Below are 26676 nucleotides of genomic sequence, written 5' to 3'. Positions count from 1 at the left end.
AACCTGCATCAAACTAAAGAAAATACCAAAGGCAGAGGCATTTTATTGTAAATCAGTTTCATCTGAAAATAGACAAAATAATGCACAAACCATACCTGTTTTGTTTTTTTTTAAGTTATTATTATTTATTTTTATTTTTTAAATGTAGACTGGCCCATTTCAGAATATTATATAGGCTAAGGTATATTGAATTTTAAATTGATTAATCAATATGAACATCATTCTAATTCTGCATCTGGTAATGGCTTTTTTAAAAAGGTATTATCCAGACAACATATCTATATAATACAGTATTATTATTATTATTATTATTATTATTCTAATTATTATTATTAGTATTATTATTATTCTCTGTGATATATAAGAGCAAAGCGATAGCAAGGGATAATCAGATAATCATTTAAAATAAAATATGCACAGAACTCTGTAATTATGAGTAAAATATCCTGTTCAGAGTTTTTGTTTACATGTATTCTGCCTGTTTTGTCAATAGGGTAACGTGTTAAGTGTTGGATTATATGTGAAGGAAGAAAAAAGAATATATTGCACAAATGTCACCAGAAGCATTTTGGAGAGAGAAAGAAACGTTCAAGCCCATGTCTGCCATCTTGTGGCAAAATAAAAGAGCACATTTTACCTAACGTCTGAATATTCTAAAAGATCAAATACCGACACGTTTGTGCAAGTCATTAGAAAGGATGATGAACTGTCTGAACAGGCTGCTTCTGCAGCTCTAAGTTGACTGAGTTTTAATCTAATTGTCCAAAACCACAATTTGTCACTCATAATTGGTTGATGGACAAAAATGGCTGCTGTAAAATACGCAGTCAAAATTAGATAGCAACAATAACAAGTAGGCTAGTAAAGTGATATTAATTAAACAGCCACATGTCAGTATATACATATTTTGTTATTAGTAAAAGTCCTGCATTCAAAATCTTACTTACCCTTTATAAAAGTACAAAAATAGTAACATCAAGACATACCCAAAGAACAACAAGTAAAAGTACTCATAATGCAGAGTGGACCCTTTCAGAATATTTTAGAGGCTATTGTTTTTCTATATTTCTATATAATATATATTCTATATAATATTATTTTATATTGATAGATTTATGTGAACATTGCTCCATTTTTGCACCTGGTAAAGACTGGGCTTTAAAATAAATTATTATTATTATTATTATTATTATTATTATTATTATTATTATTATTATTATTATTATTATTATTATTATTTTACAGTGTATACTAATGGGTAGCCTTAAAATATCTCCAAGTAATCAGTCAAGTTTTATCTTTATCTAGATAATGCATTGTAGCTACTGATAATTTCAGTCTGAAAAGTAGCCTTGACTAATGTTGTAACATAAATGCAAGCTAGTAGAGTAAAAAAAGTAAAATGTATACAAATATAAATATATACAAATATATTATTATATAAGTACCCTAGTGCTATAAAAAAAATATGAGAATGAAATGTGCACTATTATGTTAAATTATAATTGATTATGGTAAGAACTACACAGAAGATATCAATTTGATTTCTAGCCACAATTCAAATAATAATAATAATAATAATAATAATAATAATAATTTTGAATGCTACTTCAAATTTATAGCTATATATCCAATTTCGAGTGAAAATGCGCATTTTCTGCGCCGTGTGGCTCTTTTGGGTGCGTTTGTGTGTGAGGGGCGGGGCGACCTGAGCAGGGCGGGTCTTTCTAGTTTTGAAGCACATGATGAAGTCATGAAAAGCTTGCACATTTTGACTCAACCTGCTCAGTCTCGCGCTGCAGAGTTTACACTTTCATTTGAGTGAAACCAGAGCTGAAACCATCGTTACACACACACACAGCCTGCAGAGTAACACTGTGACTGTAATCATGGCCTCCTCACAGCTTGGTAAGAGGTTTTTTGTTTTTTAATTCAGATTTGAATTAATTCGCTGTCGTCATTAAGTTTGGTGCGACATGCAGGATGCTAGCTCTCTGGCTAACATTAGCCAGCGTGGTCAGCTTTGCCTCGCTAAAACGCATCTTTATTTCTCTTTAGTGTCTGTAAAAACGAGTGAAGATGTTTGTTAAGTGTCTTTATGTGTCCTCGCAGCACTTTTGAGTGTGTCAGACAAAGCTGGGCTGGTGGAGTTTGCCAAAAAGCTGGTGGATGTTGGACTGTCTCTGGTCGCCTCAGGTGGCACAGCTAAAGCCCTGCGTGATGCTGGGCTGGCTGTCAGGTGGGTGCAGAAATAGTCGTAAAAATAAAGCTGAAATCTAGTTTTTCTGTCCCTCACAAACTCACCATATCTAGCAGCTAGCTGTTGATGGCGGATCTAACCTGTGCGTGCCTCTGGTGTGTGTCAGGGATGTGTCTGAGCTGACTGGACATCCAGAGATGCTGGGGGGCAGAGTGAAGACCCTGCACCCCGCTGTGCATGGAGGCATCCTGGCCAGGAAAACCCCCACTGACACTGCAGACATGGAGAAGCTGGGCTACAGCCTGGTCAGGTGAGAACAAATCTAAAACATTTAAACACATAAATCCTCAGAGTGGGAATCCACAGAAACCCCGCAATATGATATTAAAGAGTAGTAGTTAGTAGTTGATGAGACCGATAACTGATATTTGGAACCGATATGCATCTACAATAAAAAATGAAATTAATTTGGAATTTAAAAAACTCCAGCACAAAACTTTGTTTAAATTTCTTTAGCAAATGCTTAATCCAAACTGAAACTGTCAACATCATGTACAGCAAATTCCCAGCAACTTTTTTATAAAGTCATGTGCAAATTTAAATAAAACGTGAATAAATGAAAATAGCTTCCTGAGGTTTTACAAAGTGAAGCTTCTTCCCATGCTTTTTAATTAATTTTATCAGCAATTATTATAATAAAACGCAGATACAGATGATCAGCAAAATGCCAAATATCGGCCCAAATAATCTGACGACCCCTACTTGGGTCACGATAAAACATTATTTTGATTTTAATTTTTTCTAGCTGAATAAAAGAGAATTCCTGCACACTGTCCTGTTACATGTAATAAACTTTACTCAACAAACAATGTCTGGCTAAAGGTCTGATGATCGCAGTGTTGTTTGCTTATTTAACTTAATTGCAAGTAACAGATCAGTGTGAAGGAATTCACTTTTCTTCACCCATGGACAATTTCCTCCAACACATCAAGTTTTTGAATTTGTACACGAGTTTCCACTTCTAAGAGTTTAATTGATTCTCTATAAGCAGAATATTGCAATAGCGTTTATTGCAATTTATTACCATTTTTCAACTTTAAATTAAGGAAAAGCTTTTTCAGCGTCCCTTTTTATCCAATAATATTACGTTTTCAGTCTGTTTTTCTTGCTTCAGTCATTTCATTTGCAGCAACATGTATCTAGTGGACTGAAAAAAACAATTTTATTATTCTAGTGGGTACCAAAAGTTTAATCTGTGTTTGAAACATTAAACGTTTCTGTAATGAAATATTGATAGAATTGCACCATACAATATATTGTAATACTAAACTGTATCAATTTTTTCCCACCACCCCTAATTAATTCACATTTTAAAATAGTCTGAGGTTTATAGTAACATAATGGAAATTCACTTAAAAAAAACAATGAAAAAGCTGAATTTTAAGTAATAACTACAAAGCAGTTGAATCAAAGAGCACGTGCGACCTGAGGCAGATAATAAGCTAATAAAGTTAAGAGTGTAGACTTGTATTTGTCCCGTTGAGAAGCATGTGTCTTTAATTTAGCAGCTGGTTAATTGGAAAAGTGCTGTTCCTGCTAAAAGCTCGTCCTGTGACTCTTATTTGCATAGGACAAGAACGTGATTAGATTAGAGATTTCACAGTTCTGTCCTCAGAGAGTTTAACTGCACGCTTGATTAAAAATCTGATAGACACACAGGAATATCTATTTCTTTGTCTTTCCACATTAGTATGGAGTGTTTTTTAGCTTTGTGTGCATGCGATAAAGAGTTATTGTCATTGTTATGTTATTTGCTATTCTTTTTTTTTTTTTCTATTTCATCATTATTATTTTTTTTTTATTTCTTTATCTTTATATACAATTTAAGTAAATTAGGTATTTCAGATTATTTGTAATCTAGTATTGTTATTGTCATTGTTCATTTTTTATTACTATTATTTTTTGTCTTTGGAAATGTGAGGGGATGAATATTTGTACATAAATGTGCATTTTTTTTGTTAAAACTTCAATAAAATGACTGTTAAAAGTACAGTCAGCATGTATGTATATACATATGCATATATTTCGGTAATGTATTTATTGTTATGGGCTTTTTCTTTCAGACAGACAACAATCTTTATGCAGACCGTGACATTAATTCTTTGTTTGCTCTATTTCAGAGTGGTGGTGTGCAACCTTTACCCATTTGTGAAGACTGTCTCTAACCCGAATGTTACCGTGGAAGATGCCGTGGAGCAGATAGATATCGGTGAGTTGTGCGAATCAGACCAAAGACAAATGTGTTACATTTCATTGAAAATTCTATGCTGGGATGATCATGGTACACTTATTAATTTAGTCTGGGAATATCCCAAAGTACAGGCTTTATTTCGTGCTATCGATGAAAATATAAGGCAGATCATAGGCCAAGATATTTCTTACACACCTTTTCTGTATATTCTGTGAGATCCATCGCCACAAAGCAAACACCTCTAGCGGACATGACTCACACAGCAATTATGTTGGGTAGAAAGATAAATGTTAAAGAGAAGAAATGTGTTGATTTACCTCCAGCACAAGTGTGATTCTCGTAGCTGATAAGCTTGTGAGAAATTGATAGATAAAATATGAGATTGAACAGATTCCTCAGTCTCATTAAAAGCCCTTGAAACTTCTCACAATAAGGTAACCGTCCTTTTATTTTATGTTATACGTTTTTATTTACTATTAAATTATTTCCTCTGATTCCCCAATTGTCGATTGTTTAAGGTTGTGATGTGTGTTTAAAATCCAAATAAAGCTATTATGTTGAAAGAAAAATCTTGTGCTCATTAGCATGTACCTAAACAGTTTTTCTAACTTTTTCGTTCTTTCTTCCCAGGTGGTGTGACTCTGCTGAGAGCAGCGGCCAAGAACCATGCTCGGGTCACCATAGTGTGTGATCCTGCCGACTACTCGCTGGTTGCCGAGGAGATGGAGGGTTCAGGAGACAAAGATACAAACCTGGAAACACGCAGGACTCTGGCTCTAAAAGTAAAGTGACTTTTCTTCATTTCTTTTCAACTTTACAAGTGTTTAAATGGAATTTGTGCTACAAACTTTCTGGAGTGCGTTCATGCACAAGATTGACATATTTTCCTCTTCCCTAAAAGGAAACTTTTAAACCTGAACACTATTTACTCATGTTTTGTGTCTAACTGACTGGTCTGGACTGAGGTGTGGACAACATTTGTCCAGTGCTGGAGAAACAAGCTGCAATGTAATCCCTGTGGACAATTGTTACTGTCCATTAAAAGTGCTTTTATTTGCTACTGACAGGCTCAGACTGTGTCTGACAACATTTTGGAAATGACCCTGTAGAGAAATTAAATATTTTTTATCGCAAAAACTTTTAATGGACATAAATTGACAGTGTGCATTACATTTTATTCTGATTTGCCTCTGCGGTCAGCAGCAGACTCTTTCAATACTGGACCAGTTTTAAAAATCATTGTTTTTTTTACAGGAAATAGGGTTCCACGTTAAAAAATAAGGAATTTCTGAACACGTGAGGGTCTTTTAAAAGGGAAGCATATCGTCCTTTTCAGGCACAAACTTTGTACCTCCACATTTCACCACATTACATCTATATAAATGAATTCTATTGGTCAACCTCTACATCTATCAGTGGGTTTTACCATTTCTTAACCAATGAAATGTATATAAAAAAGCTTGTGACTAAACCTCCTTTCTCCATTCGATCCTTTTAAAAACACTGCGTTTTTTCTAATTCCTGAAAAATAGCAATTTTTGAGAGTTTGCGCCCGACAGCAGCGATATGTAGATGAGATTAACAGTGGGAAAGGCAGTGCTGATCGAATATAAATTAAGATTATGTTACAGCACTGCCCAATTCTCTCCGAAAATATTTTCAGACACATATTTTAACACCCTGGTTAGCTGTAATAGTGTTATTTCGTGAACAGAAAGCGGGCGTCGTTATCACCGTTCCTGCACGGTGATAACGGAGGCTGAAGAAACAGGGATCAAACTGAAAAACTAAGCAACGCTGATCAGATATAAACCAGGATTCGGTCTCTGCGTTGTCTGTTTCTCACCTCCAACATTAAAATCTGTTGTTGCACCTCCTCAAGTATAACAACAACACGTTTGACAAGGTTGGAGAAAAGGACGGGGACAGACTGTTTACTGACTGTCACAATCAGGACACTTTTTTTAAAAGAGGCAGTTTAAAGTTGGAAGGTGTAAATTGTGTGTAACTCTCAGACTTCAGGAGTCACATCTACCTTTAATCCCGCCCCGTCGCTGTTCAGACTTGTTCCGGTCTAATCTGAGTTGTAAGCAAAGACTCTGAGTCTTGGAATAAGAGGTGAATCTTGCCTTTGGCTTTTTAAAGTGTGGCTGAGTGAGAGTGAGCAGGTCTTAAAGTGATGATTGCATAATAGTAATCTGTTAGATTCTTACAAAACATAAGGAAAGGCCAGTTTAGACTATTCTTCTTTATAATAATCAACCGGTATCTTTTACAGCACTAATTAAAGTCCACTCATGTTGATGGTGTCACCGAGCTCAACAGTGTTGCTTCTGTCCTCTCTTTTTTCCTTTTTTTGTTTGTTTGCTCAGAGATGAGGGTCAGCGTGAGACAAAGTCCGGAGTGGGCGCTTTATCACAGGTGTTGGAATGTGTGTTTATGTTACAGAGTTCAGCATTTGAGGACGTTTAAACGTTCATCTTATGGTCAAACTGAGCTGATTAGACCTGTTTAAGGTCAGAAATTGGGTTGTTTTGCTAAATAAATTATGCGGATACAGTCTTTGTAAAATAGTAATTAACTTGCATTATGTTCGTCATCGTGGCGTGCTAAACTGTAAATTCTTTGAGGTTTATAATTTGTGTTTTGGTACACAATAGAATATGGTCTTATGTTATTTTTTGTCACCAGAGTGTGTTTGATGTTCTTTGCTGCTCAGGCCTTCACACACACAGCACAGTACGATGAGGCCATATCAGACTACTTTCGTGGGCAGTACAGCCGCGGTGTTTCCCAGCTGCCTCTGCGCTACGGCATGAACCCTCACCAAGCCCCTGCTCAGCTCTACACCCTGCGCCCAGCCCTCCCCCTCAAAGGTAGACCCCCGTCACATCACAGCTGTCCTAACTGAACTGAATGTGCCACTGTGTCGGCGCATTGTTTAGCGGTTTGTCTTTTAGGGTATAGTTTGACATTTTAGGAAATTGCTTACTGGCAGAGATGTGGTTGAGAAGATAAATTCCACTCTCACATCCATCGGTTAAATATGAAGCTGCAGCCTGTTAGCGTCGCATGAAGACTGGAACTGGTGGAAATGGCTGGTCTGGCTCTGTAACAAAATCAACCTACCAGCACATGACAATTTGACAAATGACAATTTACCATTTTACACCTGGCAACGTCTCGGAGCGGTGAAACAGTCCATTAGATTAACATCGGTAAGATGGTAAGTTGTCATTTCTACACTTTGAATTAAACAAACAATATATACCAAGAGAGTTAGTCAGCGTTAGACGTGCTGGTAAGTGGCTTTTGTTACCTTTACAAAGCCAACAGACAGATTTAAAAATATGAGAGTGATCTTCTCATTTAACTTTCTGCCAGAAACAGATTTAGTGTAGATGAAAAAAAAAACAGCGGGGATTTTAGCTGAAGTGACAGTTGATATCCCTGCCATCGTAAAATGACCATGTCAGAGAGCAGCAAAATACGAGGAGAGGGAGAAAACTACAGTATGTTTGTCCTTAAACATCATTCATTTTGCCCCCTCTCAGTGGTCAATGGTTCCCCCGGCTTCATCAACCTGTGTGATGCTCTGAACGCCTGGCAGCTGGTCAGAGAGTTAAAGAGCGCCCTCGGCATGTCTGCTGCTACGTCCTTCAAACATGTCAGCCCTGCTGGTGAGACCAAAAGACATACGCAGACAACACACTCTTAGCAGTACAAAGTAGAGCTGCAATGATAAGTCACTTGAAAGAAAATTTACTGTCATCTTTTTTTTATGATTTTTTTTTTAAATTGGTTTCAAGATATGCATAGATCATCACAGCAAAGACACATAAATTGATACATAGTCTTACAGACAAAAATGAAATATTAAACAAACTAACTATTTTAGTTCTTTCAGACATTTCAAGCAAAAATGTCAAATGTTTACTGGTTCCAGCCTCTTAAATGTAATAATTTGCTGAATTTTATGGTCTTTTATGATATTAAGATGAGTCATTGTTTTGTGCACTGTTGGTTGGACAAAAGAAGCTATTTAATGATGTTGGTTTGTGCTGTGGGGCATTGTAATAAACATTTTTCTGACATTTTGTTAACTACATTATTACTTGATTAGTTATGAAATTAGTCGTTAATAACATATATAACATATAACATATATATGGACTTGGACGTGCCTTGAAACTGATATCACTCTTTTTCGTGTTTCTTCTGAAGGAGCTGCAGTTGGAGTTCCTCTGACTGAGGAGGAAGCCAAAGTGTGCATGGTGCATGACATGCTGAAGGATCTCACCCCGCTGGCCACGGCCTACGCCAGGGCAAGAGGGGCGGACAGAATGTCTTCATTTGGAGACTTCATTGCTGTGTCAGATGTTTGTGACGTTCCAACCGCCAGGATTATATCAAGAGAGGTAAAACCACATGCAGAAGAAGAAATACAGTTAAAAAAAGAATGAGTGGTTTTATTTGCTGCAGCATAGTTTTAACCATGATTTAATGTGAATGCTCTCAGGTGTCAGATGGCATCATCGCTCCTGGTTATGACGAGGAGGCACTCAAGATCCTCTCCAAAAAGAAGAACGGCAACTACTGTGTGCTTCAGGTGAGAGATTTTATATCAGTCATTATTTTTGAGAGTTTAGTAACATTTTCTCATTAACAACGTGTGTGTTTGTTCAGATGGATCCAGACTATGAGCCTGATGAGGCCGAGGTGAGAGTGTTGTTTGGTCTCTACCTCAAACAAAAGAGGAATGGAGCGCTTATCAATAAGGAGTTCTTCAGCAATGTTGTTTCCAAGGGCTCGGTAAGGCATTGTAGTTTTTTTGCTTCCTTTTTCTGCTTTGTCGTTTTGAATCTCTCTCTCATAATGGATACAGTCCCACCGTAGCTACGAGTGTTCATACCTCTGATTGTTTCTGTGTCCACAAGCTGTCCGAGGAAGCTGTGCGTGACCTCACTGTGGCCACCATCGCTGTCAAGTACACTCAGTCCAACTCTGTGTGCTACGCTAAAAACGGACAGGTGAGAACAGGCAGATAAAAGGAGAGTGGGATCTGAATGAGCCGTAAGTTTTCCACCAATGAGGTTTCCCACTGTCATGGAAAACCTAAAAAAAAAGTCACAGAATTTCCCAATCATATTTTCTAGGCCTGGAAAAGTCAATGAAATGGTAAAAATCATTGAGAGTTTTGGAAAAATCATGGAAATATGTTTTTTGGCATAAATTAGATAACATTAATGTAACATAATGGTGAATTTTTTTTCTGTAGCTGACGATGTAATGTAGGGTTAATATGCGTTGATGTGGGACAGTGTTTTGGATGTTTATGCCTGTTTATTCTTTCCCTTTGTGTATACCAACTAAGCATGGCAGATATTTTTAAAACCAATTTGGCAGTTTTTTTTAATAGAAAACTTTTAAAAATTGAGATTTTTTTTTCTTGTTTGGGGCAATTTTATTTTATTCTTTTTTTTTTGCCATTTTTTAAATTTAAACTTCTTTGCTGATTTTGTAGAAAAGTCTTATTTTTAAAACATAAAAAAAAACAAATTTTTGAAATGCATGCTGTCATGACACCATTCATCATAACCGTAAAAACGGAAATTGTTGGATTTTCACATTTCCAGTGGTCCTTGAACACATCATGTAGGATGCAGAACCTATGTTTGAATAGAGTTTGAATCTTTTATGTTTGAAAAAACAGCAGGTGTGAAAAGAAAAGAAAAGAAAAGAAAAATATTTTGGATCCTTGAAAAGTCATGGAAAAGTTTTAATATTGTCTCCACGAAAATGTGTGGGAGCCCTGTCTGATGTGTCCTTTTGTCTTGCAGGTTGTTGGCATCGGAGCGGGTCAGCAGTCTCGTATCCACTGCACACGACTGGCAGGTGACAAAGCTGATAATTGGTGGCTGAGACATCACCCTTGTGTCCTGAACATGAAGTTTCGCAGTGGTGTGAAGCGAGCGGAGATGGCCAACGCAATCGACCAGTATGTCAGCGACACCATCGGAGAGGTAACGATGTTCAACCCAAAATTCAAAAAGACATGTTTTTTTCTGTTACCGTAGTGGTGTTTTTAAAGAAAGTACTCCAGTACCTTAAGTCAAAAAAATAATTTGACTCAGTAATTTTTACTTGTAGTAATATTTGACCAGGAATACTTTGACTCAAGTAATAGAGTTGTGTATTTTGTCCACCACTGGCTTAGTTCAGTTTTTGAGATATTGAAAACAAATGAAAATTCCCGTATTGTGTGTATAATGTGTGTGTCGACAGGGTCCAGACTTGGCCGTTTGGAAGTCGATGTATGAGGAGGTGCCCGAGCGTCTGTCAGAGACTGAGAAGAAGAACTGGATCAGCTCCCTGCAGGCCGTGGCTGTCAGCTCGGACGCCTTCTTCCCCTTCAGGGACAACATAGATCGAGCCAAACGGGTAAATATAATATAACACATTTTACACAAAGTAAATGTAATGTTTATGTAATGTATGCTGTTTATTAAGAAATTGCATGGGAATGATCCTGCGGACGCTTGCTAAAGTCTATGTTTTGGAAACTCTACTGACGAGCCTTCCAGCCATTGTTACAAATATTTCTCACCTCTGTGTGTCTGTAGAGTGGTGTCGAGTACATTGCAGCTCCAGCGGGCTCTGCTGCTGACGAGGTTGTGATTAATGCCTGTAATGAGCAAGGAATCACTCTGGTGCACACCAAAATGCGGCTCTTCCACCACTGAGCGCCTCTGCTTTTCTCCAAATGCTCTCTACACTTAACTCACAGTTTGCATCATTGGAGTCAAAATCTTTTTCTAATGATACTCAAAACATTCCTACTCTCATCATGCTGAAGTGTAGAGGTCACTAATGCACAGTTTTGTAACACTGTAATTGCATTCCTTACTTGTGACTCTAACTTTAGAGAGAGATACATTAGCTGTTAAATGTTCAATCTAGTCAGTCATGTTTCACTGTGAAATAAACTGTTGATGACAGTTAATGAGTATTTTGTCTGTTTTTAGCCATCTAAGCATCAAGGCTCAAGGGATCTTAATTTCACTTTTCGGTTTGGACCCCAAAATTTGTTGCTAATCATTTTTACTCCATGTACTACATATCTCAATCTGTTAGGACCCTATAGCTCATTTAGTTTGTCTTCTTTGGGCATTTTTGCCTTTAGGAGTAGATAGTAAAGATGTTACTGACAAGAAACACGCTGTTTCACAGAGTTGTTACCTTGTACCGTAACAAATATAATATAGGGGAAATAACATGTAAACAAAGAGACTGAAGTCTAAAGTCCTCTGCAAGCACTTTTGTATATAATGCAAAACTGAAGCACATCTTTCAACCTTTAATTTACAAAAAAATAAATATCACATTGCAATAAGGTCAGAGCCAATCCCAGCTGTCCTCGGGCAGAACATAATATAATGTACTACACAGAAATCATAGTATAATTTGGGATTGTCTGAAATACCATAAAAAAGTCATAGTAGAGTTTGTCCATCAAAATTGCAGAAAACAGTGAGGTTATAACATGTAGTCCAAAGTAAAATAAAAAGTACATAGTATGGTATGTCATGTAAAAATCATGCACATCATTGAAAAACAAGGTATAATATGATCCAAAATCACATAAAAATGTCATATTATAGCATGTCGTGCAAAATCTCATAAAAATGTCATACTATAGCATGTCATCCAGAATCTTATAAAAATGTCATACTTAGGTCAAAGTATATAATATAGTAAAGAATGACATGATTGCTGAAAACCATATAAAATAGCCAGTCTTGCATCATCCGTGGTCGCACATCTCTTTGGACTTTGTCTCAGGCCGTCCTCCATCCAGCGGCAAAACGTTCATTCTCACTGTGGTCGACCGCTTCAGTAAGATGGCCCACTGCGTGCTTCTGCCCAAGCTGCCAACTGGTCCTGCTCCATGCTATTCCACCTGCATGGTCTCTCTGTAGACGGGGTGTCCGACCGGTTTCCCCAGTTCACCTCTGTCTTATGGAGAGAACTCTGGAGCCTCACTGGAGCCACTGCCAGTCTCTTCTCCGCATTTCATCCCCAAACCAATGGGCAGACCGAAGGCAAGAACCAGGAGATGTATACAGCTCTTCGCTGCTTGGTCTCTCTGGATCCATCCTCCTGGTCACAGCAGCTCCTGTGGGCGGAGTACGTCCATAACTCACCTGCCTGTGGCTGTGTGGTGTTTTACTGCTTCAGCTCCATCGAGAGAGATCACCATTCTTCTGGCCGTCAGATCCTCCTGCTGAGCAAAACATCTCTTCCATGTGAGTGCTGCGTAATATAACATGCCAAGACATGCCATATAATTGAATGCTGCAATAACAGGCAAAAATACAAAATATAGCATGTTGAAAAAAGGCCTGGAAATGCAATACTATAGTATGGCGAAAAAGTGTCAAAATATGACATGTCCCAAAAACAGCTGAAAAAACTCAAAAAAGCATGAAGCAACTTGCCAAGGTGCGCCAAATCTTAGAATGTAGCATTTCGCATGCCTGTTCTAAAAATGACCGAAAAGGCAAAAAATGTCAAAATGTGACCTGTCCTAAAAAACAGCTGAAAACACTTCAAAACAGCATAAAATAACGTGCCTAGACACACCATGGCACAGTATGTTGCAAAAACGGCCCAAAACGCCACGATAAAGCATGTTGAAAAAATGAACAAAAAGGCAAGGCTATAGTATGGCGAAAAATGTTGAAATTCACAAAAACAGCTGAAAACACCTCAAAACAGCATAAACAGCGTGCCAAGACACGTCATAGCATAGTATGTTGGAGTAACTGCCAAAGACACCATAATAATCATGTTTTTGGGAGATGTCATATTTTGACATTTTTGCCATACTATAGCCTTGCATTTTCTGTCATTTTTTCAACATCCCAAATTATGGTGTTGTTAGCTCTTTTTGCAAGTTTCTTTGCTATGGTGTGTCTTGGCAGGCTATTTTATATGGTTTAATTTGGTTTTGAGCTGTTTTTTTGACATGTCATATTTTGACAATTTTGCCATACTATAGCTTTGCATTTTTGGTCATTTTTTTGATACGCCAAATTATAGTGTTTTTTGCTCTTATATATAAGAGCAAAAAACACCATGATTTGGCATGTATATATTTTTTTTTCTTTTAATTTTGTTCTTTCCTTTCTGTGATTTAAAAAATAGGGATTTTATTTCCATCACATTTTTTGTGATTTTTTTTCTTTTAAAATGTTTTGGGTATTTTTCAAAGATAACATGCTTTCCAAACCTGTGAACCCACCAAAATTTTTAAGCCAAAATTGTATCAGTTATAAAAGCCACAGACTGTAAAAACAAGAATTTGTCGCTGAATTTTTAAATTTCATTGTCCTTGAACATATCATATGGGATGAACACTTCATGCATTTTCTCGGAGTCACTCAAAGTCTGACTGAACAAGCATATTTGTTGTTTAGTTAAATATCTTAAAGTTTGTGTCTTGATTGCAAAAAAAAAAGACAAATAAAGTTCTCTGCAGTGAAGGGCTTCCTTAACTGTTGTCGTTGATTCCAGCGCGGGAGTACCCCCTTTAACGGGCCCCACCCCTTTGTGACGTAACGCGGGAAACGGAAGTTTTCAAATCTCAAAGGCCAGCTGTGTTTGTCTGTTTGCTTCACTGCTGCTAATCGGTAAAAACGCCAAAAAAATAATAATTCCGAAGTCGATTTAAAATCAAACGGAGGCAAAATTAACGTCACCGACGTCAGCCCGGATCGTGTCTGGGGAACTTGAAGCGCGGTTGGGTGTGTTTTATGTAGGGGGTAAGCTAGCTAAAATTAGCCGTGTGTTAGCAAAGATAACGAAAAAGTTCAAGTCAGACGATTTGAAGTGCGCTAAATCAGAGAGAAGAGGACATCGCCATGGACAGTTTTGGGAATATTTGGGAGTTTTCGTGTTCAACCATTGGACATTGTGGACATTCACACAGGCTCCAGTGGACTTGGTGTCATTTTTGCTGGATTGGATTCAAGCTAACAGCCACCGGATGAAAACATCGTGGGTAAGTTGTTAAATATTAATTATTTGTCTTAGTAAAACTCCTCATAGATGTGGACTATCTGGTGTTTCAAAAATTGCCTTGTTTGTTGGTGCTTATGTTTCAAACCGCAGTGTCTGCTTTGTTATTGTGTTAACCCCTTAGGGACTGCTCAGTGCATGTTATGCGCTTTTCATTTTTTATTTTTTATAATGTTGGCTGTGTTCATGCATTTTGGTTACATTTAAGGATTATGTATGTTTGTATAATCTTGGTATTTCCAGCTCGGTTCCAAACAATAAGTCTAAAATACACTGTGTAAGCAAAATGGTGAAATTCATACTCTTAAGTACAAAACAAAAAAGCAATTGAAACGAATGAATATTTGAAAATTGTAATGGAGGTAGGATTTTTTTTTTTCAGTTAACAGTTTAAAATACCTGTTATTGTCAAAATGACATCAGGTCACTGAAACAGGAAATATCTTTAGGACTTTTTGATATTTCTACAAGCTATCAAAAGTCAGAGAAAAACCTTTACCGTTTGTCTGAGGATTAGGGGGAAATTCTTATAATCTTAATGTATAAAATTAAGGCAAAAGTTAAAAGAAACTATTTCCGCAGCCTGTTGACCGTCACTTTGATATCAAACATTCTTCGCAATATGAACAAAATACTGGAAAAAATAAAGAAAGAAATTACAGTCTAATATGCGAATGCATGACCCGTCGATGTCGATGAAGCATGATGTGTCCTATGAACTGAGGCATCAATGAATCATCGAACAATTGACAGTTTGTTAGGGTTTTTGGGCAGTTGATGACAAATTTTGTGATATTTTTCTAAAAGAAAATTGACTGAGAAAGAAAAGGCACAAACCTCATGTTAGAATTACAAGACGGACTTCTCTAAACACTTGGCCGTCAGTGGTTTAGATACTTGTTTACTGAAGTTCTAATTAAATTTTATTAACAGTAAAAGTTCAGGGTGTCAGTCGCTGTTCTCGGGTAGTTGTAGCACCTTACCGTCTCAACAAGTGAGTCCTCAGAGCCGGGGAGGCTGAGCGGGAGGTTTTCCAGAAGTCGATGACAATCTTCATGTCACTGTTATTTTTATTTTTTTTTTTTGTATGACAGTTTATTTCCACTTTTTCAGTATTAACTTTTTGTACCATTTTGTCTGCGGGGTTGGGGGAGCTCCACAGGAATGAGGAAAAGTCCTCTCTGTGTGTGTCTCTCAGGTCAGGAGCGTATCGGCGTCGTTTCCCAGTACGAGCAGGAGGGGAAGGTCCAGTGTGTGATTGACGAGGTGTGCGCCATGGCCCACGCCCTCCACAATATGCATAGTGACCTGTGTCCCAAAAACTCCAGCATCTGCCCCGAGATGGACCTGACAGGAGGGAGGAAACTCCTCAATTACATCCGCAGCGTCAGCTTCAACGGTAGGTTGAAAGACGCTTCTCTACTTCTGCAGTATCTTTAAGGATTAGCTGAAGGGCCACAGGGCCCAGTCGGGCTTACCCCGAATAAGTAACATGCTGTCACCACCCAGTGGGTCCATGGCCCGCAGGGTTGTAATCAGGGCTGGGCAGCCATGCAGCATGAAGGGGAGGGTGCCCTGGGCATGCTGATCCCTGGCATCGTCGATTCCTCCTGAGGGGCTATATCCCGTGCATCCCGGGGAGGATGTGAACATGGTCCATGTTCAGTACCTCCATTGTGGAAGCGGCTGCTAAAAGCTGTGGTCCGAAGGTCGCCGGTGCCTGCCTCGCATACCAAAACAAATACTTTGTTTTTTCAGGTACTGCGGGTAGACACCACAACATTTTTACATACTTCCGACATCTACTGCACGTCTGTCCATCCTGGAAAGGAGATCCCTCATCGTCCTCTGCCGCTCTTCCTGAGGTTTCTTCCTTTTTCTTCCCCTGTTAAAGGGGTTCTTTTTGGAAGTTTTCCGTAGGTGATGTGAGTGTCTGAGGGCAAAACATGTCGTATGCTGTAAAGCCCTCTGAGGAAAACCATGTTTTGTCTTAATGGGCTTTAAAAATAAATTTGACTTGATTACCCAGTAGGGACCGCAAACGCTCTCTGTTTAGAGTGGTAGAGAGTGTTCGGCTACGGTCAAAAAGTTTAAATAATCTCCTTTCCACTTAACCTTCTTCTCCACCGAAAACATCATGAGGTCAAGGAAAGATATGAGGAGACTTCATCAGGACGTAGGAAAAGACGACCACACCTCATTGATGAGAGTCTGCTGTGATCAAACTACAATGTTCAGATGATGGACGGCAAAAGCACATCCTCATGGTACTGGCTTTTATGCAGAAGGTTGTTTTTTTTCTCCGTCAGCGAAGCAAAGACCCTCTTAAAATTGCTAAAATGATTAGTGCTGCCCACCCCTATTAAAACTGAAGGAATGATTATGAGAGCCCGAGCACCAACCTGAGGGCGGATTTTTTTTTTTTTTAAATTAAAGAAATTAAATCTCTAAAATTAACTAGAAAAATAAAAGAAAAAATGGCAAAATCCTTGGGAAAAAATGCTGGAAAATGTTTTCTTTTAAAATAGACAAGAAAATGTAAAATAAATTTAAAAAATACAGCCATTCAAAGTTGTGTGCCCCTCTACTTAGCCAAATAGAAATCATAAGTTGTACATGCCCCCCCCCCCAAAAAATAATTAACAGTAATTGTATCAAAAGCAATACACTTAGGGTGGGAAACATAGAGAGAAATCCAGGTGTGATTGTTACTCTTCAAGAAATACAAGAAACGGTCTTTAAGCTAAAAGATAATCCAGTGTGGGGCGTTGGTGGCTGAGTGGATAAAGCAGCTGCCCCTTGAGTAAAGGCAGTGTCATTGTCGCAGCAGCCTCGGGTTCAGCTCCTCTTCAAATCCCTTTGCTGCATGTTGTCCCCACTCTCTCTCCCCCTTTCACGCTATTGGTCTGTCCCATCTAATGAAGGCTAAAATGCCAAAAAAAAAAAAAAGATAATACAGTGTGCAGCATGGATAACATAACTGCAGAGCACTTACAATTTGCATGTAAAAATCTTTATCCTGTTATCTTTGTGCATCACAGGTTTTTTAGTCCATGGAATCCTGCCAGACTCTGTTATCTGTCATACCAGTGCCTGTTATCAAAGATAAATCTGCTAAACTGAACAGCTCAGACAACTACAGGCCCATAGCCCTGACCAGTATTTCATCCAAAGTGCTGGAGAGAGTCCTCTTGTCCAGGCCAGAGCAGGACACCTGCACTACCGATAATCAGTTTGGCTTTAAGCGTGAATATGGCGCTGATATGTGCGTTTTTGCTGTAAAGAAAATCCTTGACAAATATCACAGGCAAAATTCCTCAGTGTTTGTTTGTTTTATTGATGCATCGAAGGCCTTCGATCGTGTAAATCATGAAAAATTATTTAAGAACTGCAGAAATTGCGAAGAGCGCTTCCATGGTTCCTGGGTACGAATCCTGGTGTTTTGGTATGCACATCAGACAATGCAAATAAGATGGTGACATTCTGTATCTGCCCCGTTTCAAGTGAGTACAGGGTGGTATTTTATCTCCGTTTTTATTTAATATCTTGGTGGATGAATTGTGGGGCGGCATGGTGGCATCGTGGTTAGCACTGTTTGCTTTGCTGTCCTTCTGTGCAGAGTTTGCATGTTCTCCCTGTGTCTCCGTGGGTTCTCTCCGGGGTCAAAGAGCGTGAAAGGTTGTCTGTCTATATGTGTTGGCCCTGCGATAGTCTGGCAAACTGTCCGCCCGATGACACCCCCCCGTGACCCTTGCGAGGACAAGCAGTTAGAGACAATACTGACTGAATGAATGGATGAATTGTCAATGCAGTCAAGCAGATGTGACTCTGGGTTTATGGTAGGTAGCTCTAATCAATCACCTTATGCATGCAGACGATTTGGTCATTTTGTCTCCGTATAGTGCTGGACTTAAACAGTTATCCAGCATGGCAAAGATTTTGACATCAAATATAATGCAAATAAGAGTAATATCATGATTATCAGAAGCAAGGAAGACAGAAAATTGGTATTCCCTGACTCCCTCCTGTCGGGTACACATTTTAAGGTGTGTGATGAGATAAAATACGTGGGCCATTACATCAGCAGTGATCGCTCAGATGATTGGGATATACTCAGACAGCGCTGTAAGTTATACGCACAAGGTAACATGTTGGCTCGTAAATTTAGTATGTGTACGCAGCCTGTGAAAATCTCTCTGTTTAAAGCTTTCTGTACGCCTCTGTATACGGCCCATCTGTGGCGTCACTACAAAAAAGACAGCTTGCAGAGACTGACTGTGGCCTGTAATGACAGTATGAGGCTGCTGCTGAAAGCTGCTCGGAGTTCTAGTGTGAGCCAAATATTCGCCAGTGTTGGTGTTCTTACTTATTCTGCTGTAATAAGATGATTTATAGGTATATATGTAGAGTGGGAAAATCTGAAAATGGCATTATTTTGGCTCTATTTGAGGTTTAAGTGTGTCATTCAGAGCCACTGGTGCTGATGCTTGATTCACTGTGGTATGTATGTTTGTATGCATGTATGTATGTATGTATATATGTGTATGTACTGTATACTGTTTGAGCTGAGTCTTTAATAAAGTTTTGAATTGAAGAATTGAATTAATGGTGGTTTTGGCCCTTTTTGCAACTTTCTATGCTATGGCGTGTCTCAGTAAGCTATTCTAAGCAGTTCCCAGCTGCTTTTGGGACATGTCAAATTTTTGACATTTTTTGCCTTACTATAGTCTTGCATTTTTGGTCGTTTTTCAACATGCTCAATTCTGATGGTTTTGGCCCTCTTTGCAACTTTCTTCGCTATGGCATGTCTCGGAACGCTATTTAATGCAGCTTTTAACTATTTTCAGCTGTTTTTGGGACATGTCAAATTTTAACATTTTTTGCTTTTTTTGGTAATTTTTCCAACAAGTTTCCAACATGTTTTTGGCCCTTTTTTGTAACTTTCTATGCTATGGCGTGTGTTGGCAGGCTATTCTGAGCTGTTTCCAGCTGTTTTTCGGGACATGTCAAATTTTGTCATTTTTTGCTATGCTATAGTCTTGCTAGTCATGTCTAATTATGGTGTTTTGACTCTTTTTGGAACTTTCTGTGTTATAGCGCATCTCGGCACGCTGTTCAACTGTTTTTGCATCATTCTATGCTGTGGCGAATCTCGGCACAGTATTTTATGTAGTTTTTAGCAGTTTTCATCTGTTTTTTTGCAAATGTAATTTTTTCACATTTTTGCCATACTATAGCCTTTCTTTTTTTGGTCATTTTTTCGACATGCCATATTAAACTGATTTTTGTTGTTTTTGCATCATTCTATGCTATGGCATGTCTCGGCACTCTCTTTTATGTAGTTTTTAGTAGTTTTCAGCTGTTTTTAAGAAATGTCATTTACTGGCATTTTTGCTAGACTATAGCCTTGATTTTTTGGTCATTTTTTCAACATGCAAAATTATGCTATATTTGGCTTTTTTGCATCATTCTATGCTATGTCTTGACTCGGCACGCTCTTTTATGTAGTTTTTAGTAGTTTTCAGCCGTTTTTGAGAAATGTCAATTGTTGACATTTTTGCCATACTATAGCCTTGCTTTTTTGATCATTTTTTCGACATGCCAAATTATGCTGTTTTTGGCTTTTTTTTGCATAATACTATGCTGTGGCTTATCTCTGCACAGTCTTTAATGTAGTTTTTAGCAGTTTTCAGCTGTTTTTGGTAAATGTCATTTTTTGACATTTTTGCCATACTATAGCCTTGCTTTTTTTGGTCATTTTTTTCGACATGTCAAATGATGCTGTTTTTGGCTTTTTTTTGCATCATTCAATGCTATGGCTTGTCTTGGCATGCTATTTTATGTCATTTTTAGCAGTTTTCAGCTGTTTTTGGGAAATGTCATTTTTTCACATTTTTGCCATACTATAGCCTTGCTTTTTTGGTCATTTTTTCGAAATGCTAAATTATGCTGTTTTTGGCTTTTTTGCATCATTCTATACTATGGCCTGACTCGGCACGCTCTTTTTTGTAGTTTTTAGTAGTTTTCAGCTATTTTTGAGAAATGTAATTTTTTGACTTTTTTTTGCCAAATTATAGCCTTGCTTTTTTGGTCATTTTTTTCAATATGCGATATTAAACTGTTTTTGGCCTTTTTTTGCATCAGTCAATGCTATGGCTTGTCTCGGCAGGCTCTTTAGTGTTGTTTTGAGCAGTTTTCAGCAATTTTTGGGATATGTCCTTTTTTGACATTTTTGCCATACTATAGCCTTGCTTTTTTTGGTCATTTTTTCGACATGTCAAATTATGCTGTTTTTGGCTTTTTTTTGCACCATTCTATGCTATGGCCTGACTCAGCACGCTCTTTTATGTAGTTTTTAGTAGTTTTCAGCTGATTTTGGGATATGTCATTTTTTGACATTTTTGCCATACTATAGCCTTGCTTCTTTGGTCATTTTTTCGACATTGCCAAATGATGCTGTTTTTGGCTCTTTTTCCATCATTCTATGCTATGGCTTGTCTCGGCAGGCTCTTTAGTGTTGTTTTGAGCAGTTTTCAGCAATTTTTGGGATATGTCCTTTTTTGACATTTTTGCCATACTATAGCCTTGCTTTTTTTGGTCATTTTTTCGACATGTCAAATTATGCTGTTTTTGGCTTTTTTTTGCACCATTCTATGCTATGGCCTGACTCAGCACGCTCTTTTATGTAGTTTTTAGTAGTTTTCAGCTGATTTTGGGATATGTCATTTTTTGACATTTTTGCCATACTATAGCCTTGCTTCTTTGGTCATTTTTTCGACATTGCCAAATTCTGCTGTTTTTGGCTCTTTTTCCATCATTCTATGCTATGGCTTGTCTCGGCAGGCTCTTTAGTGTTGTTTTGAGCAGTTTTCAGCAATTTTTGGGATATGTTTTTTTTTCACATTTTTGCCATACTATAGCCTTGCTTTTTTTTGGTCATTTTTTCGACATTGCCAAATCATGCTGTTTTTGGCTTTTTTTGCATCATTCTATTCTATGGCTTGCCTTGGCAGGGTCTTTAGTGTTGTTTTGAGCAGTTTTCAGCAATTTTTGGGAAATGTCCTTTTTTGACATTTTTGCCATACTATAGCCTTGCTTTTTTGGTCATTTTTTCGACATGTCAAATTATGCTGTTTTTGGCTTTTTTTTGCACCATTCTATGCTATGGCCTGACTCAGCACGCTCTTTTATGTAGTTTTTAGTAGTTTTCAGCTGATTTTGGGATATGTCATTTTTTGACATTTTTGCCATACTATAGCCTTGCTTCTTTGGTCATTTTTTCGACATTGCCAAATTATGCTGTTTTTGGCTCTTTTTCCATCATTCTATGCTATGGCTTGTCTCGGCAGGCTCTTTAGTGTTGTTTTGAGCAGTTTTCAGCAATTTTTGGGATATGTCCTTTTTTGACATTTTTGCCATACTATAGCCTTGCTTCTTTGGTCATTTTTTCGACATTGCCAAATTATGCTGTTTTTGGCTCTTTTCCCATCATTCTATGCTATGGCTTGTCTCGGCAGGCTCTTTAGTGTTGTTTTGAGCAGTTTTCAGCAATTTTTGGGATATGTCCTTTTTTGACATTTTTGCCATACTATAGCCTTGCTTTTTTTGGTCATTTTTTCGACATGTCAAATTATGCTGTTTTTAGCTTTTTTTTGCACCATTCTATTCTATGGCCTGACTCAGCACGCTCTTTTATGTAGTTTTTAGTAGTTTTCAGCTGATTTTGGGATATGTCATTTTTTGACATTTTTGCCATACTATAGCCTTGCTTCTTTGGTCATTTTTTCGACATTGCCAAATTCTGCTGTTTTTGGCTCTTTTTCCATCATTCTATGCTATGGCTTGTCTCGGCAGGCTCTTTAGTGTTGTTTTGAGCAGTTTTCAGCAATTTTTGGGATATGTTTTTTTTTCACATTTTTGCCATACTATAGCCTTGCTTTTTTTTGGTCATTTTTTCGACATTGCCAAATGATGCTGTTTTTGGCTTTTTTTGCATTATTCTATTCTATGGCTTGCCTTGGCAGGCTCTTTAGTGTTGTTTTGAGCAGTTTTCAGCAATTTTTGGGATATGTCCTTTTTTGACATTTTTGCCATACTATAGCCTTGCTTTTTTGGTCATTTTTTTGACATGTCAAATGATGATGTTTTTGGCTTTTTTTGCATCATTCTATGCTATGGCCTGACTCAGCACGCTCTTTTATGTAGTTTTTAGTAGTTTTCAGCTGATTTTGGGATATGTCATTTTTTGACATTTTTGCCATACTATAGCCTTGCTTCTTTGGTCATTTTTTCGACATTGCCAAATTATGCTGTTTTTGGCTCTTTTTCCATCATTCTATGCTATGGCTTGTCTCGGCAGGCTCTTTAGTGTTGTTTTTAGCAGTTTTCAGCAATTTTTGGGATATGTCCTTTTTTGACATTTTTGCCATACTATAGCCTTGCTTCTTTGGTCATTTTTTCAACATTGCCAAATTATGCTGTTTTTGGCTCTTTTTCCATCATTCTATGCTATGGCTTGTCTCGGCAGGCTCTTTAGTGTTGTTTTGAGCAGTTTTCAGCAATTTTTGGGATATGTCCTTTTTTGACATTTTTGCCATACTATAGCCTTACTTTTTTGGTCATTGTTTCGACATTGCCAAATCGTGCTGTTTTTGGCTTTTTTTGCACCATTCTATGCTATGGCCTGACTCAGCACGCTCTTTTATGTAGTTTTTAGTAGTTTTCAGCAGATTTTGTGATATGTCATTTTTTGACATTTTTGCCATACTATAGCCTTGCTTTTTTGGTCATTTTTTCGACATTGCCAAATTATCCTGTTTTTGGCTTTTTTTTTCATCATTCTATGCTATGGCTTGTCTCGGCAGGCTCTTTAGTGTTGTTTTGAGCAGTTTTCAGCAATTTTTGGGATATGTCCTTTTTTGACATTTTTGCCATACTATAGCCTTGTTTTTTTTTGGTCATTTTTTCGACATGTCAAATAATGCTGTTTTTGGCTTTTTTTGCATCATTCTATTCTATGGCTTGCCTCGGCAGGCTCTTTAGTGTTGTTTTGAGCAGTTTTCAGCAATTTTTGGGATATGTCCTTTTTTGACATTTTTGCCATACTATAGCCTTGCTTTTTTTGGTCATTTTTTCGACATGTCAAATGATGCTGTTTTTGGCTCTTTTTCCATCATTCTATGCTATGGCTTGTCTCGGCAGGCTCTTTAGTGTTGTTTTGAGCAGTTTTCAGCAATTTTTGGGATATGTCCTTTTTTGACATTTTTGCCATACTATAGCCTTGCTTTTTTGGTCATTTTTTCGACATGTCAAATTATGTTGTTTTTGGCTTTTTTTGCATTATTGTATGCGATGGCCTGACTCTGCACGCTCTTTTATATAGTTTTTAGTAGTTTTCAGCTGATTTTGGGATATGTCATTTTTTGACATTTTTGCCATACTATAGCCTTGCTTCTTTGGTCATTTTTTCGACATTGCCAAATGATGCTGTTTTTGGCTTTTTTTGCATCATTCTATTCTATGGCTTGCCTCGGCAGGCTCTTTAGTGTTGTTTTGAGCAGTTTTCAGCAATTTTTGGGAAATATCATTTTTTGACATTTTTGCCATACTATAGCCTTGCTTTTTTTGGTCATTTTTTCGACATGTCAAATGATGCTGCTTTTGTTTTTTTTTGCATCATTCTATTCTATGGCTTGTCTAAACATGCTCTTTTATGAAGTTTTTATCAGTTTTCAGCTGTTTTGGGGAAATGTCCTTTTTTGACATTTTTGCCATACTATAGCCTTGCTTCTTTGGTCATTTTTTCGACATTGCCAAATTCTGCTGTTTTTGGCTTTTTTTCCATCATTCTATGCTATGGCTTGTCTCGGCAGGCTCTTTAGTGTTGTTTTGAGCAGTTTTCAGCAATTTTCAGCAATTTTTGGGATATGTCCTTTTTTGACATTTTTGCCATACTATAGCCTTGCTTTTTTTGGTCATTTTTTCGACATGTCAAATGATGCTGTTTTTGGCTTTTTTTTGCACCATTCTATGCTATGGCCTGACTCAGCACGCTCTTTTATGTAGTTTTTAGTAGTTTTCAGCTGATTTTGGGATATGTCATTTTTTGACATTTTTGCCATACTATAGCCTTGCTTCTTTGGTCATTTTTTCGACATTGCCAAATTCTGCTGTTTTTGGCTCTTTTTCCATCATTCTATGCTATGGCTTGTCTCGGCAGGCTCTTTAGTGTTGTTTTGAGCAGTTTTCAGCAATTTTTGGGATATGTCCTTTTTTGACATTTTTGCCATACTATAGCCTTGCTTTTTTTGGTCATTTTTTCGACATGTCAAATTATGCTGTTTTTGGCTTTTTTTTGCACCATTCTATGCTATGGCCTGACTCAGCACGCTCTTTTATGTAGTTTTTAGTAGTTTTCAGCTGATTTTGGGATATGTCATTTTTTGACATTTTTGCCATACTATAGCCTTGCTTCTTTGGTCATTTTTTCGACATTGCCAAATTCTGCTGTTTTTGGCTTTTTTTCCATCATTCTATGCTATGGCTTGTCTCGGCAGGCTCTTTAGTGTTGTTTTGAGCAGTTTTCAGCAATTTTCAGCAATTTTTGGGATATGTCCTTTTTTGACATTTTTGCCATACTATAGCCTTGCTTTTTTTGGTCATTTTTTCGACATGTCAAATGATGCTGTTTTTGGCTTTTTTTTGCACCATTCTATGCTATGGCCTGACTCAGCACGCTCTTTTATGTAGTTTTTAGTAGTTTTCAGCTGATTTTGGGATATGTCATTTTTTGACATTTTTGCCATACTATAGCCTTGCTTCTTTGGTCATTTTTTCGACATTGCCAAATTCTGCTGTTTTTGGCTTTTTTGCAACATTCTATTCTATGGCTTGCCTTGGCAGGCTCTTTAGTGTTGTTTTGAGCAGTTTTCAGCAATTTTTGGGAAATATCATTTTTTGACATTTTTGCCATACTATAGCCTTGCTTTTTTTGGTCATTTTTTCGACATGTCAAATGATGCTGTTTTTGGCTTTTTTTGCATCATTCTATTCTATGGCTTGTCTCGGCAGGCTCTTTAGTGTTGTTTTGAGCAGTTTTCAGCAATTTTTGGGATATGTCCTTTTTTGACATTTTTGCCATACTATAGCCTTGCTTCTTTGGTCATTTTTTCGACATGTCAAATTATGCTGTTTTTGGCTTTTTTTTGCACCATTCTGTGCTATGGCCTGACTCAGCACGCTCTTTTATGTAGTTTTTAGTAGTTTTCAGCTGATTTTGGGATATGTCATTTTTTGACATTTTTGCCATACTATAGCCTTGCTTCTTTGGTCATTTTTTCGACATTGCCAAATTCTGCTGTTTTTGGCTTTTTTTCCATCATTCTATGCTATGGCTTGTCTCGGCAGGCTCTTTAGTGTTGTTTTGAGCAGTTTTCAGCAATTTTCAGCAATTTTTGGGATATGTCCTTTTTTGACATTTTTGCCATACTATAGCCTTGCTTTTTTTGGTCATTTTTTCGACATGTCAAATGATGCTGTTTTTGGCTTTTTTTTGCACCATTCTATGCTATGGCCTGACTCAGCACGCTCTTTTATGTAGTTTTTAGTAGTTTTCAGCTGATTTTGGGATATGTCATTTTTTGACATTTTTGCCATACTATAGCCTTGCTTTTTTTGGTCATTTTTTCGACATGTCAAATGATGCTGTTTTTGGCTCTTTTTCCATCATTCTATGCTATGGCTTGTCTCGGCAGGCTCTTTAGTGTTGTTTTGAGCAGTTTTCAGCAATTTTTGGGATATGTCCTTTTTTGACATTTTTGCCATACTATAGCCTTGCTTTTTTTGGTCATTTTTTCGACATGTCAAATGCTGCTGTTTTTGGCTTTTTTGCAACATTCTATTCTATGGCTTGCCTTGGCAGGCTCTTTAGTGTTGTTTTGAGCAGTTTTCAGCAATTTTTGGGAAATATCATTTTTTGACATTTTTGCCATACTATAGCCTTGCTTTTTTTTGGTCATTTTTTCGACATGTCAAATGATGCTGTTTTTGGCTTTTTTTGCATCATTCTATTCTATGGCTTGTCTCGGCAGGCTCTTTAGTGTTGTTTTGAGCAGTTTTCAGCTGATTTTGGGATATGTCCTTTTTT

The 26676-nt window shown here is 37.5% G+C and overlaps 1 protein-coding gene and 1 long non-coding RNA gene across 2 annotated transcripts; both read left to right on the top strand.

Annotated features, from left to right (window-relative positions):
* Window positions 1-1744: 1744 nt before the first annotated feature.
* Window positions 1745-11449, top strand: atic (5-aminoimidazole-4-carboxamide ribonucleotide formyltransferase/IMP cyclohydrolase). Its single transcript, XM_042486080.2, has 14 exons — window positions 1745-1908; window positions 2113-2239; window positions 2367-2510; window positions 4381-4469; window positions 5082-5233; window positions 7171-7327; window positions 8006-8131; window positions 8676-8869; window positions 8971-9060; window positions 9138-9263; window positions 9389-9481; window positions 10292-10474; window positions 10737-10892; window positions 11075-11449. Exons 1-14 carry the CDS (start codon window positions 1890-1892, stop codon window positions 11192-11194), a joined length of 1776 nt encoding a protein of 591 aa, XP_042342014.2. The 5' UTR covers window positions 1745-1889; the 3' UTR covers window positions 11195-11449.
* Window positions 11450-14116: 2667 nt separating this feature from the next.
* On the top strand, window positions 14117-17149 carry LOC148190386 (uncharacterized). The gene is made up of 3 exons (XR_015777437.1): window positions 14117-14514; window positions 15730-15930; window positions 16290-17149. It is a non-coding gene; the product is annotated as an uncharacterized LOC148190386 (long non-coding RNA).
* The last annotated feature ends 9527 nt before the right edge of the window (window positions 17150-26676 follow it).

The sequence above is a fragment of the Plectropomus leopardus genome, chromosome 1 (assembly GCF_026936395.1).
Source record: "Plectropomus leopardus strain MGB_pleo_1.0 chromosome 1, ASM2693639v1, whole genome shotgun sequence".
Classification (NCBI taxonomy): Eukaryota; Metazoa; Chordata; class Actinopteri; order Perciformes; family Serranidae; genus Plectropomus; species Plectropomus leopardus.
This window is presented reverse-complemented; position numbering and strand designations above follow the sequence as displayed.